Below are 13759 nucleotides of genomic sequence, written 5' to 3'. Positions count from 1 at the left end.
AGATTAAAGAAATCTTGGAGTGGCCATGACTTCTCAGGGTACTGTATTTTGGGAAGAGAAGAAGTAGGAACTTTTGCATGTTGAGTAGTGCATATACATCCTTCTCAAAGTCAAACAAAATTCCAAGAGAGGGAAATGAAAGTTTCTGAGAGGTGAAGTCAATGGCCAGGACACCCATGCCTGGTCTCAGGGGGATGGAGTGGATGAGGGCTGTGAAAGGGAGAAACAGAGGGCTAAGACGGCCCTGCTCATTATTAAAACATTGGAATAGTTTAAACCACATGGTAACTGCTGTCTTGAGCCCCTGGAGTGCCCAGAGTGCCCTCCACAGCCATTTCAGCCACTGAGGACTCTCCCACAGACCTCCCCACTAACAGGTAATGAGGGCCTCCCGGCCTCCGCTCCTGCACAGCAATGGCTGGTTGGCCCATTGTGATTGTTATGAAAATACTCCGGTGTTGTTCTGAATCTCACCTAATCAAGGATAGAGCCATCGAACTGTAAGGTTTGGACTCACACCGAAGCCCATGCTCTCTACATCAGTACAGCCAACCCTGGGGCTCCCCTCCACTGTGACTGGAATGCACCCCAGCATTGTTTCACCAGGGCTTGGGGAGACCCGTCCAGTGGTAAATGAAAGTAGCAAGATAGATGAGATAAGGGCAGAGTTAGGAACTTAATGTTTTCAACAGATGGCAATCTCTTGCTTAAAGGTTAAAATCTTCCAGAGATTTACAACAAGGAAAGAAGGATAAAAGGTTATCAAGGCTGCACACATGTGCAATGTGTTTTAGAAAACTTGACCCCATTGTGTACAAACAAACGTTCTCTGTAATCTGATAGCACTGAGCCACTGACACAATGCTGCTGCAGGACCTTACTTCAAGGCAAAGGAAAATGAAATAGAAAATAATTTTTCAAGGCAGGTCTTTAATTGCTATTGTGTTTTGTGTTTGTGTTAAATAAATATTTAGTTTATAGTTCTGCATGTGTGAGGGATGAATCATCTAATTAAATAAGGTCAGCAAAGATAAGTCTTATCACCTCTGCTGTTGAAAATACAGACCTATGAAGGCAGGCTCTTAAAGTTATACTTGAGGTCTTTAATCTGTACATCTACATTTCAGAAGGGGGGGACTATTGATGACATTCTATCCTTATTGCAACCCAAGGCCTCATGGAGATGAGCAAAGAGTAATATCACAGTAAAATTTGCATTGAAAGTCCTCTGAAATTCAGTATTAATATCCATCATTTGCCATCAAGAGGAACTCTGCTTTGTATTATTCTTAGTAGTAGAATGCATATCTATTTTCAGTCTCTCCACTAACCTCTATTTTGATTCAGAAGTACATGTTTCAAATATAGCCACTTGGGTATATAGTCTATACCCCAGAACATGGAGAGTTGGAAATGTGCCCTTGACCTGCTTCAAAGAATACAATAGCTTGTCTAGTTAGCCAGCCGCAGGCCAACGTTTAGTAAGAGGCATGGCTTCTTTTGACATTGTCCTAGCATGCAATGCAGTTAGTTCTTCTCTTAAAAAGAAAGCTATGCATGTAACTATGTGTGACATCAGAGTTAAAAAGTATATACGTAGGATGAATCCTCTCTCTCTTCCACCTTGCAAACAAATTTCTTGAGTCTTATATGCTCACCATCTTCAAATTCTCACCTCTCACATTCTACAACCCTTCTCAATATAATTTCCTTCCCCATCACCCTAAAAAGACTCCTCTTGCTAAGAACGTATCATGTCTCCAGATCCAATGGGCAATCTCAATCCTCCCCATAACAGAACCTCACAGCACCTTGGACAAAGGTGACCACACTGTGCTCCTTGAAACTTGACCTTCCCTGGTTCCAGACTCTCTTCTACCCTTGTTTGCCTCCTGCCTCTCTGGTCTCTCATTCCCAAATATGTCGGTTCAATTGCCTTTCCTTTTTTCCTTTTCCCCTTAATATTTTATTTATTTATTTATTTTTAGAGAGCAAGAAAGGGATGGAGAAAGAGAGGGAGAGAAACATCAACATGCAAGAGAAACATTAATTTGTTGCCTATCCCACACCCCTAACCAGGGACCTGAACTGCAACCCAGGCATGTGCCCTGACTGGGAATCACACTGATGACCTTTCCGTCAGGGGGATGATGCCCAATCCACTGAACTACACCAGGCAGGGCTCAATTGCCTTTTTTGAATAGAACTTTGATTGTTGAAATTTTGTGGGCCTTGGTGGTAGGCCTTCTCTCCTCTCTCTGCTGTCTTCCTAGTCAGTCTTACCTGTTCCTGTGAATGCAGTTACAAGGCTTGTCTGTCTGGTTTCTGCTTCCCTCACCAGCCCTATCTCATACTGTGTCCCGCCTCCTTTTGTTGTCCCAGCTATTTTGGTTTGTTTGCAGCTCCTTGATTGTGCCATGTGATTTCCCACCTCAGGGCCTTGGCACATGATCTTCCTTCTGCCTAAAACCTTCTTCCTCCTCTCCTTCTTATCTCCTCTTTTGTTTTTAGCTAACTCCAACTCATGCTTCAAATTTCAGCTCAATTAAATATTAATACTTCCTCTGGGACATATGCCACAAATTTCCTAGACCAGGTCATATTTTTCCCTTAATAGGCATTATTAGACATTTCAGCACAGTGATTAAAATGATGGCTTCTGGAGTGAAACTTTCAAGGTTCAAATTCTGTCTTTGCCACTTGCCATCTGTGAGACTTGAGGCAAGTTATTTAACCACTCTGTGATTCAGCTGATTTGATATCACACTATTAATTAGGTATCATCCTAGAATCACTCCATTAGAATTGGGAGGATTAAAACTTTTAATACAGTCAGTGCTCAGATCAGTGCCTGGCACATAGTAAATGTCAAACAAATGTTAGTATTATGATTTTTCTCCTTGATAGCACTTTCGCAGTCATAGCTGAACAATAAATTGAATAATTGATAGCATGGCTCTCAGGTCTTTAATGAAGCTCATCTACTCCATTAGACTCTAAGCTCCATGGGGACAGGGACCATTCTCTTGTTTTCTGCTATTTCCCATGCAACTAGCAGAGCACCTTGGCATTTAGCAGGACTTGATAAATGTTTGTCCAGTGAATGAATACAAAAATGAACACTTGGGTGAGGAGATAAATACATTTGCTTCATATCATACTTACAACAATAAACATAACACAAGGAAGAAAGCTGAGAGCTAGATTAGAGAAAGTGGTTATTGTTTACGGTGGAGAAGATCAGAGAACTTTTGCCTGGACATTGAAGGGTGGATAGAATTTGAATGCGCAATGGTTATCCTGGGGCTTAGGGAGAGGAAAAGGTGGAGACTAACAAATCATGTCAATGGCAGGATTATTTTGGTTTTGCCAAACACTGAAAAATAGTTTGACAAGAACAATTATTCTCTGTCCACTCTGACCAAATTAATTCTCAAGTATTAGTTTCTAATTTTTATTTTTGCATGGATATGGAAAATCTCTTGAACTATTTTATTTTACTTTTAATAGCTTACTCTTTATTGTATTTTTTCCCATTACCATTCATCCCCTTATAACCTCTTTCACCTCCACCCGCCTCCTCCCCTCCAAAATCACTACACTGTTGTCCATGTCCATTATTAGCCCATTTTATTTTTGGCTCAATCACTGCATTCCCAGCCCCCACTCCCAGAGCTGTCAGCCTGCTCTCCATCTAGGAGTCTGTCTCTGTTTTGCTTGTTAGTTCAGTTTGTTCATTAGTTTCCACGTATGAGTGAAGTCATATGGTATTTGTCCTACTCTGACTGGCTTATTGCACTTAACATAATGTTTTTCACATCCATCCAAGCTGTCACAAAGGGTAAATTTTCTTCTTTCTCTTACACTATTTTAAATTATGAAAAAGCAACCAGATTCAGTAATGAAAAATACTAGATGCTTATTAAATATATCAGCTCTGAAAAATAAAATTCAGGTCACTCAGGGCCTTGAGTACCAGTGAAACAATTGCCTTTATTTTGAAAGCAGGAGATAACAGGGGCTAACATGTGAGAACGGTGTTTCTGGAAGACCAACCTTGCATTCATGTAGGCAATCGGGCAGACAGGAAAAGAACAGAAGCCAATGCAATGTTGCACGTGACAGGCAGTGAAGGCCTAAACTGTGTAGTAAGTCATAGGTGGACTGTCACAGGTAGGCTGGATAAATTCAATGGATAGTTATGATTAGACTCAGAAGCCTTAGTGAAGTTACCATGGATCTGAAAAATTGTGAGAGATTTTAGACACTTTGAATGGTAATGGGGACTTCAGAGGCCAACTCCTACACACCAGTTTTGAAATCACTGAGTGCAGTCAACTTCCTGGTTTTGCAGATAAGAAATCAGACTCAGAGAGGTAAAGTGACTTGCCCTAAGTCACACAGCTAATTAGTGGCAAAATGAAACTAGAAATCATGTTTCCAGTTGCTTGGCCTAGTGTCCATACAGAGAAAGTTTTCCTTTATTATTGCTATCCCACCAAGAAGATCTCATAGCCCAAATGGTACATTTACCCCAGAAGAATACACCGCTTACTTTATAATGTTGCCACTGCCATGTATGAGCTGTGTGGCCTTGAAGATTTATTCTTTCTTCTAACCTTCTATTTCCATATCTGAAAAGTAGTGATAATTTAGTGGTACTATAAGATCATTGAGTGGGTTAAATGGCATAAACCTTGGAGAGAGCTTAGCACTATGGCTGAAGTATAGTGAGCACCCAGTAAATGACACAGACCATCTTCACTACCTCATCATCATTGTCATCATCATTATTATTGCCATCATCATCATCATCATCACTGACAATTACTATGCACAAGCCTATCTTGAACGGCATGACTGAAGGATAATATTATTGTCTAGAATTTTAAGAATCCTAGATTGGTCTCTTTGAGTCCTGACTGACTCAATCCCCAGCTGCATTTGAGAGGCAAAGACCTTGCTAGGCCTTAGTTTCCTCATCTGAAAAACTGAAGTGTGTATGTGTGTCAGGGGGTTGAGGAGCTTGAACTGGAGATGAATTCTAACTTGTCTTCCAACTCAGACTGTATGCTTTTATGCTCTATCCAGACATACCAAGAATCCATTTTTCAATTTTCATAAAACATACTCAGAATAAACAATAAATATTGAGCAGCTGAACAGAGGGCTGCATATAGCCTTTGTAAAGGATAAGAAGTTAAAAGAGATAATATTTTTTAAAATCCTATATGAGTGTGCTAGACCGCTGTCACAAAGCCCCATAGGTTGGGTGGCTTAAACAGCAGAAATTAATTTTCACACCATTCTGGAGGTTAGGATTCTAAAGTCAAGGTGTTGGCAGGGTTGATTTCTTCTGAGGCCTCTCTCTTTGGCCTGCAGATGGGCATCTTCCTCTGGTGTCTTCACATGTTCCTTCTTCTGTGCATGTCTGTGTCTTAATCTCCTCTTCTCATAAGGTCCCTCATCAGATTGGATTAGGGTCTACCTTAGTGACCTCATTTTAACTTAATTACCTCTTTAAATACCTTGTCACTGAATAAGGTCACTTTCTGAGGTATTGGGGTTTAGGATTTCAACATATCAATTTTAGACAGACACAGCTCAGCCCATAACAAATTCCAACTATAACCAAGCCCCTCTGTGCTTCCTGGACAAGACCTCTAATCTTTATGACAACGCTGCAAGACAGGTACTGTGACCCTTGTTATTCATGTCAGGAAACTCAGGCTCAGCAGGGTTAAATGTCTCGCTTATAGTTATTAGTGGTGGCGTTGAAATCAGAACACAAGCCTGTTTGGCTTCCAAGTTGCTGTTCTTTCCACTACAGGAAGGAGGGAATCACCTGAGCCTAAGGCCATCACATTCATTCTCTTTCCAAATTAGAATTACAAAACACTGCCTTCTTTGGTGACTGTGATTGTTCAGGAGAACAATGCCCTCTGGGCTAAGCCAATGTCACCCTGGCTGGACAAGCTGCTCAAGGGAACTCCCACAAGTGGCTCACGGGACTGCTTCCACAAAGCTTGCTGTGGGCTGCCTTGTTCCCTTTGAAACGGCTGCTCAGCTCATGCTGCCCTCCTTTCCCTGAAGCTCTTTTCTTTCTCTATTAGACATTGAAATGTTGTCCATTATCCTTCAGGGCCTGGCCAGTGACCCTGGTCACTCCAAAGCTCACCCAGCGTCCCTCTGTCCTCAACTCTGTCATGCTTATTACTTGCACACTTCAAGTCACTTTGGCTACAGGCCAACTTGGAGGCAGATCTGACTAGGTTACCCACTACCTGGGTGGCCTGGGTAAATTCCGTAACCTCTATGAGCCTTTATTTTCTCATCTATGAATTAAGATTAAAATACTTACTTCACAGATTTACTGTGAGAGGTAAATAAGTGAATTAACATTTATTATACTTAGCACTGTGTCTGGTACATGCCAGGCATTTAGTGTGTCTTCTTTCAAGCTTATGTTTTCCTTTTTAGTCTATATTTCCTAAATGTATGTTTCAGGCTTTCCCAACAAGATTGTGAGCTTCTTGGGGGCAAGGGCCATGACTCATTTCAATTTGCAAACACATAGCACAATTTTGGGCCAGTAAAAAGTAGCTTATATTTGTTGGCCTGTAAGGGCACAGCACATTTGATATTTGATAGTCTATCACACAAGGCCTTTCAGGCAAAGGAGAGTGTCATAAGCAGAGGCAACTGCCTCTGTTTCAAAGGGAACAGAGCTGCCCAAAGGGTGGTGTTTAGCAGTTCCATGAGCCACTTGTGGCTTCTGTTATATATCTCATGTGGGCTATTGAATTGTATCAAAACTACTGGGTAGATCACCTCTGAATCCATACTCCCATTAATCCATTCATTCATCCACCATTGACTGATTGCCTCCTAAATGACTGATTGCATCCCCCTGAATATTCTATTTCTACGTACTCTCTTTAGTAGAAGGAGAGCTATAGGCTGGTGATGGGAAGGACTAGGAGTGTGCAGGACAATATAGAAAGTGCAGTGGAATGCTGGAGACCTCAACCCACTATGTATCAGAAGCAGCTGGGGTGGATACAGACTCTCAGCTTCTATCCTTCAGAAATTCTCATTTGATTGCTCTGGGATGATATTGAAATGACAAACAAGCAAAAGAAACTCCCTGGGTGATGGTTCTGATGCACAGCCAGGGATAAAAACCACTGCAGCAGATGTTACACAAATGCTGCAGGAAACTGCCTCCTAAGATGGTGGTTCCTGGCAGTGCTCGGGGAGGGGCCATGTGCTAGGCTAGGGCCAGGACCAGAGCCCTGGGCTGGAGGAAGGAGAGGACACCTGGTCAGAGGCTGATCAAATGTGGGCTCACTTTCACCTCTTACTTTCCTAGTCCCCAAGAGGAGCCAAGGAGAGTATCAAGGCTGGGCTTCCCAGTGGAGAGGGGCCATGGATTCCAGGAGAGCAGAGGAAGGCAGAGCTATGTAGAGCTTAGGAAATAAATTACTTCCAGAAAGAAACCCACTATTCCCCTATTTAAAAAGAGCTTGGAATCACAATTTCATGATGACCTCATAGGTGTGGTCATTTGGTGCCCATGCTTTGAACTTCCAAGGTACAAAGTCTATTTACTCCTTTTTTTTTTTACTGCAAGTATGGGTAGGTCAAGGTTGATGAAGGGTTTCCAAAAGAGCAGTTGATCTTAAGCACTGATCATTTCTAAGATTTGGGAGAATGGTTTCCTGATGTGTTTGTTGCAGGCCCACTTCACAATGATGCTCCTGACACATAATCCCTCTGCAGGACAATGTCATCATAGATTGCTTCAAGGAACCTAGACCCTCCTCCTCCTCCAGATGCCATGCTGCTGAGAACACTGATGGCCCATTCCTGGCACATGATGTGAGGGGGCTAGACTTCCCTCTCCCTCTCTTCTTACTTCACAGACAGGAAAGTAAAGTCAAAGGAGACCAGGAAGTTGGTCATCAACACCGGGTTAGGACTGGGCATGAGATCATATTTCGCCGCTTTTTCTAAGATACAGCCAGCTCACACAAGTTGGTGAGTTTTAGTACAGAGTGTTCAAGACTTATCATTTTAAAAGAGAAAGAAATTGGGAATGACATCAGATCATCTCTCTCTCTCTCTGCCCTTGTCTCTGTGTCTTAGCGATTGTTTGTCCTTTACTCCAGGAATTTGGGATATAAATGAACTTCTAGGGGATTTATGACTAAATAAGCCATACTAGAGACACATTGCCTTAAATGTGGAATAATGCTTCTTGCTTTTAACTGGATAAATTAAGATTTTTGCCTTCATTAGCCAAGTTAAACAGCTTCTCCTGGCTTCCTCATGGACAAGAACAGCCAAGAGCTGGAGGGTTAGGTAAGAAAAGTTTGTCTTCAGGTCTCCCCCTAAATGTAGTAGCAACCTCAAAAGCTATACTGATCTTCAACTGGTATCACTGTTCCAACTGGTCAGGTTCATGATGTACTGGTTGTCAAATATTTTGAAATTACCTTTCTCTCGGAGTGGTGACATTCTCCCTTCAGGTGGTGAACCCCTCACACTTGTGTGTAACTGATGACTACACGTAGCTCTTGTCATTCTTCTGCATCCGGAGAACCTCCTCCCCACAGTGGGAGCCTCTCTACAGCTCTATGTCTTTTGACTTGTGATTTTATTGTCACCAAATGCATCCATTGATAAAAAATGTTGATTTAATTAAGAACTGTCCTGGGGGAGGCTGGGGGAAGTAAGATGGGGACAGTGGACATGGCTGCTGGCCTTTACAAAAGAACCAGGCATAACCATTTAGGGACATTATAGTTCTTGCTAACTCTACAAAAGGCCAACATTGGGAAATGGTGGAAAGGTATACAGTCAGCTTGAGTCCCTCTAATACGTGGGTCCCTAGCTCGGTGTCACTAAAGGAGGCTCACTAACCATTCAGTTACTAAGTCTCATCCCTTGAGTAACTGCCTCACTGTGGAACCAGCTAGTACAGTACACTAAGTTGTGGCTTGAAAAAAATTAAGTTGCCTCCTACATGATCAATTCATCCCAAGAGCAGCTGCTCTCACGAGGCTAAATCAGCCTGCCCCATATCCACCAATATCCACAAAAGCCCACTCCTTTTCAACAAGGGAGAAAAGACCTCTAATAGAGAACTAAGCACTGAGTTGCTATGATTTCCCAAAAGAAGATGCATCTGGTCTTAAATATATGTTCCTGTAGTCTAAATTGCAAAGCATTTCCAAAAAAACCAGAGTTGCAGAATTTAAAAAATGTAGTTGATTGCCAGGTTTGCCAATTGGGTCAGTTTTCCAGGGCCTTAAACTTCCCTCTTTTCAACGGGAAGAGGAAAAGGAGGTGGCTGGCAGCTGGTGATTGAAATACAATTATCCCCAGCATGCAGGTCTTGGCTGTCATTTCTGTTATTCTGGCCACTGCCCCAGGGCCCTCTCTGCAGTGCCTGGGCCAAGGACTGCCCTTCCTGAGGGTTACACTCTGGATTCCACTAGCACTCAGAGTGAAAACCATAGCAGACTGCATCCTTGGAGCTCTTCATGGCTTTGAATTGTGTTTGAGTCTCAGAAAAGTCTGTAAGAGAATTAGAGGAGGTATTATTTAATTATCCCCATTTCACAGATGGGGGAACTTGGACTCAGAGAAGTGACTTATTCGAGGAAACACAGTTTATAGTGATCCTGCATCCTAATCCCTACCTGACATAGAGAAGTCAGTAAGGGAAGGAGTTTCAAAAAGATACTTTGTCCTGGTCCCAAGACCCACAAGGGTTGGGATTCTTACATCTGATATTCTACTTTTAAATGCCACACTATAAAAAGATAGCTATCAAAGATCAATACATAGGATGGACTATATTATGATATTAATGTTCTACATCACATACTACAGTATAAGACTAAAATACAGCTTACAATTTTATGACTTAAATCCAGGATTTTCCGTAGTTACGGATTGTAGTCCATTAATATAGGTCATGAAGTCAATTTAATGGGTTGTGACCAAAATTAAAAGAAAAAATAGGGGAAGATAGGATAGACTAAAATTAAAAATATCAGAGTGTGTTGCATGTAGCAAAGGTAAGTAGTAATCTCTGAATCCTTTTGTTCATATATTATGTGTACTGAATCCCAATGTTAAAAGTATTTCTTACTGAATAGTCTTTCCCCTTTTCTTGCTTTCCCTGTCTTTTCTCTTTCTCTTTTCTCATTCCTTCTCTCTCTTCTCCATGTATATAGAAAATGCACCCCCAAGTTGGCCACCTTTGTCCCATTTATAAGGGACATCCCCCACCCTTCCTGGTGTTTCCTCACCTAAGGGCCTGGAGTAGAGACTAGAATTGATACCTTTGTGCTCCTTCCTTTCTCTTTTGCAGATTCTCTGCATGTTTCATAAATAACCTGTTCTATCTCTAAACCCTCATATTTCCATTTCAGGCAAAGCAACTCAGACTTGAAGAAATGAAATATCCAAGGAGAACCACGTTGTGCTTCATGATCATTGTGATTTATTCTTCCCAAGCTACAATGACTTTGAATTTAGAGTCTATTGTTCATCCTTTGGTGAGTAAATCATCTGCGATATTTTTCCTTGTCATATTTTTCTGATTTCCTGGGAATGTCACAGACGGAAATTACTTGAAAACTTTTTAGGGCCTTAGAGAAAATGTTACAAATGAGAGTAGGGAATGATAAACATAAATGGATGTTAGTGTATCTACTGGGTTATGACTTCTCAGAAACCAAGGGAACATCCATCCCCAGGCTCCCCTCCTTAACTACATTGCCACCTCTAGGCCTGAAGCTCTGCTCTGTGAAACTGACAGTAATGACTGTAAGGCAGATTTTGAGAATTGAGAAAGACAAATGTTCTCAAAGAATTTATTTTAATTTGAGCATCAGACTTGAGCACATTTCAAAAGGTGTTAATTGTGTGTGTGTGGTAATCACAGACCGATACAGCTGAAGGGGACATAGATATCATCTAAGCTCTTTGCTAACAAATTATCCAGGTCATTTTGTTTTGGGAAGTTAATGAGAGTTTACCTTAACTGAAGGGGTGATAAGTACTCCATTATTATTATTATTATCATTATTTTAAATTTATTTATTTTTCTTTCTTAGCCTACTCCATATACCAGGGACAAAGTATGTTACGGGTTATGAAATCTTGGGAGACCAATGTAATTCTCTCTGCATCTCAGTTTCTTTCTCTGTAAAACAATGATATTAATAGTACTGATTTCCTATAATTGATATGATAATTAAATTAGTTAATACTTCTAAGCTGCCTTAGAACAGGGCCTGGCACATATTAAATGTCGTATCACCGTTTGCTACTATTATTTCTCCTACTGTATGCTTCTCTTTCTGCTGAGTTTTTTAAAAGATATTTAAGTGCTATGTTATTTAGTCTGTCACCATTGTTACAGCTTCATTTGTTCATTTTAACATTGTAAGATGTCTCTTTTTGCCGTGCTTGCTACTTTTTAACTTTAATTCATTGTCTTCTATTCCAATTGTCAACCCTGTTTTTGTATTTGTGTTCTCCTATCTTTGTTTTTTATTTTTTGTTTAGCCTTTAATATGTTGCTTTGCTTTAATAGTTCTTTTATAAACAACATGTGTTTAAGGCCTTTTTGTCCCCTTGAAATCAAATCTGAGTAAATCTGACTGGCGATGAGCTTCTTTTTTTATCGTAGCTTTTTAAATAAAATGTACCATTTTTAAGTAGTGTTAAATATACTCAGGGTCATGCAACCAATATGCAGAACTTTTTCATCTTGCAAAACTGAAAATCTATACCTAATTAAATAGCAAATCCCCATTTCCTCTCTCCCAGCACCTGGCAACCACCATTCTACTTCCTGTCTCTATAATTTTGACTATTCTAAGTACTTCATATAAATGAAATCATAGTATTTGTCTTTTGGTGACTGACTTATTTCACTTAGCATAATGTCCTAAGAATGTATCTATGTGGTAGTATGCGTCAGAATTTCCTTCCTCTCTTAAGACTAAATAATGACCCATTGTATGTATGTTACCAGAGAAACTCAGCTCTTCTTGCTCACACAGTAAAGAATTATAGATCAGCAAGTCTATGAGTGTGCAAGAAGGGTTTATTAGCGATACATTCTCATGGAAGAGAGCGGGCCTTGCCCAGGCGGGAGTGAAAGTCTTAGGTTCAGGACATGGCAGGATAAGGGCGGCAAAAGGCAAATCAGACCCTTTGTTCTGAGGACATATCTAGTTGTTGGGATGGGAGTGAAGAAGTTACATATTGATTGATGGGTAAAAGTGGTACCAGCTTTCCCAGGGGGGATGTGACAACACAAACGTAGATATGTGTGGAGGTTGTTAGAACGAATCCTTATCTTGCTCCAGACCCCATTTGTTCATCTTGTTGTAAAACAGGTACATGACAGGAGGCAGTTAAATAAAGTTGGGGAAGTTACCCAGAATTATTTATGAGTTCTTTCTGTAAGCATTAGGGACTCCCTTGTAAAATAGATAGTGACTAGAGGTAGGCAATTTACCAAAGTTGTTTTATGGGCTTCTTCTTCGGGTATGGTGGACCCCCTCCTCTTCCCTCTTCTAGACCTTGGAATGAATACAGTTTCAAAGGCTTCCTTTCCCAGATAGTGGAAACAATACATAGCACTTCAAGGACTCTCCTTCTCCCGTGTTAGCGTGGTGTTTCCTGTGATGTTGGAACACCTGGCAATATTATCGCGCCAGGCTCAGGACTGCTCAGTTAGTGGGTAAGAAATGTCTCTCTCCTCCTCCCTGCCTTGATATACTATCTATCCTACTTAACATGTATATCCTATGTTTTCTGTATTCACTTATCCATCCATGGACACTTGGGTTGCTTATATCTCTTGGTTATTGTGCATAATTCTGCTCTGAACATGGGTATGCAAATATGGGGTGATGGGCTTGTAAGTCTGATGATGTAGTTTCTCAAACTTCAATGTGTGCATGAATCACCTGGGAATCTTCTTAAAATGCAGATTTGAACTCAGAGTCTGGGATGGGACCCCAGATGCTGAGTTTCTGACAAGTTCCCTTTATCCTTGTTCCAAAGACCACACTTTGAGCGCAAGGCTGTAGACTCTCACCTGGCCGCAGCCCTGAGTCTGAAGCCCAGCTCTGACCCTCACTAGCATTGGACACTGAGCCATGTTTCTTGACCTCACTTGGCCTCTTTCCTCTACCTAACATAAGAATAAATAGTATCTCCTCATCAGTCTGTTGGGAGGATTAAAGGTTCTCACACATGTATGCTCTCCCCCCCCCCCCCCCCCCCCCCGGTATAATAACCAGCACAGAGCATTTACGTAAGATCAGGTAGTTATTTGTGCCATTCTAGTACAAATAAACTTGTGTTAATTAACATACCTCTGTGAGGAGACATTCCAACAAGATCCCTGCTGAGACAATTATTTAACATGGAGGCAAAGATCTTAAATCTTGGATTCCAGGTCAAGACAAAGAGGCATAAATGACAGGGCCTTGATGGGGAGGTGTGAGATCTGGTGACAGCCTGGACTTTTGAGGACCACCTTGTAGTCAGGTTCCATGGGAATTTTCTCTTCTACATGTAAAATGTCACCTCTCATTCCTAACTGATTGCCCAGGCCCACTTCAGGCCGCCGCCCCCACCTCCACGGTTATTTGTAAAGTCATCATGTCTAACAGGTGGGGCATTTCCTGGAATTGGTGACCTTGTGTCTTTTGGCTGAAGT

The 13759-nt window shown here is 41.3% G+C and overlaps 1 protein-coding gene across 4 annotated transcripts in view; it reads left to right on the top strand.

Annotated features, from left to right (window-relative positions):
* The window catches only part of ADGRF5 (adhesion G protein-coupled receptor F5), a 102474-nt gene that overhangs the window by 33275 nt on the left and 55440 nt on the right, over positions 1 to 13759 (top strand). For all 4 annotated transcript variants that reach the window (XM_090282541.1, XM_090282543.1, XM_090282540.1 and 1 more), the window contains exon 2: positions 10446 to 10571. In XM_090282541.1, coding sequence (XP_090138667.1) covers positions 10470 to 10571 — 102 coding nt within the window. In that variant the 5' untranslated portion in view covers positions 10446 to 10469. The remainder of the gene's footprint in view (positions 1 to 10445; positions 10572 to 13759) is intronic.

This window comes from Furipterus horrens, unplaced genomic scaffold (assembly GCF_987537825.1).
Source record: "Furipterus horrens unplaced genomic scaffold, mFurHor1.1.pri manual_scaffold_6, whole genome shotgun sequence".
Taxonomy (NCBI): domain Eukaryota; kingdom Metazoa; phylum Chordata; class Mammalia; order Chiroptera; family Furipteridae; genus Furipterus; species Furipterus horrens.
The sequence above is the reverse complement of the archived record's forward strand: the minus strand, read 5'-3'. Positions and strand labels throughout refer to the sequence as shown.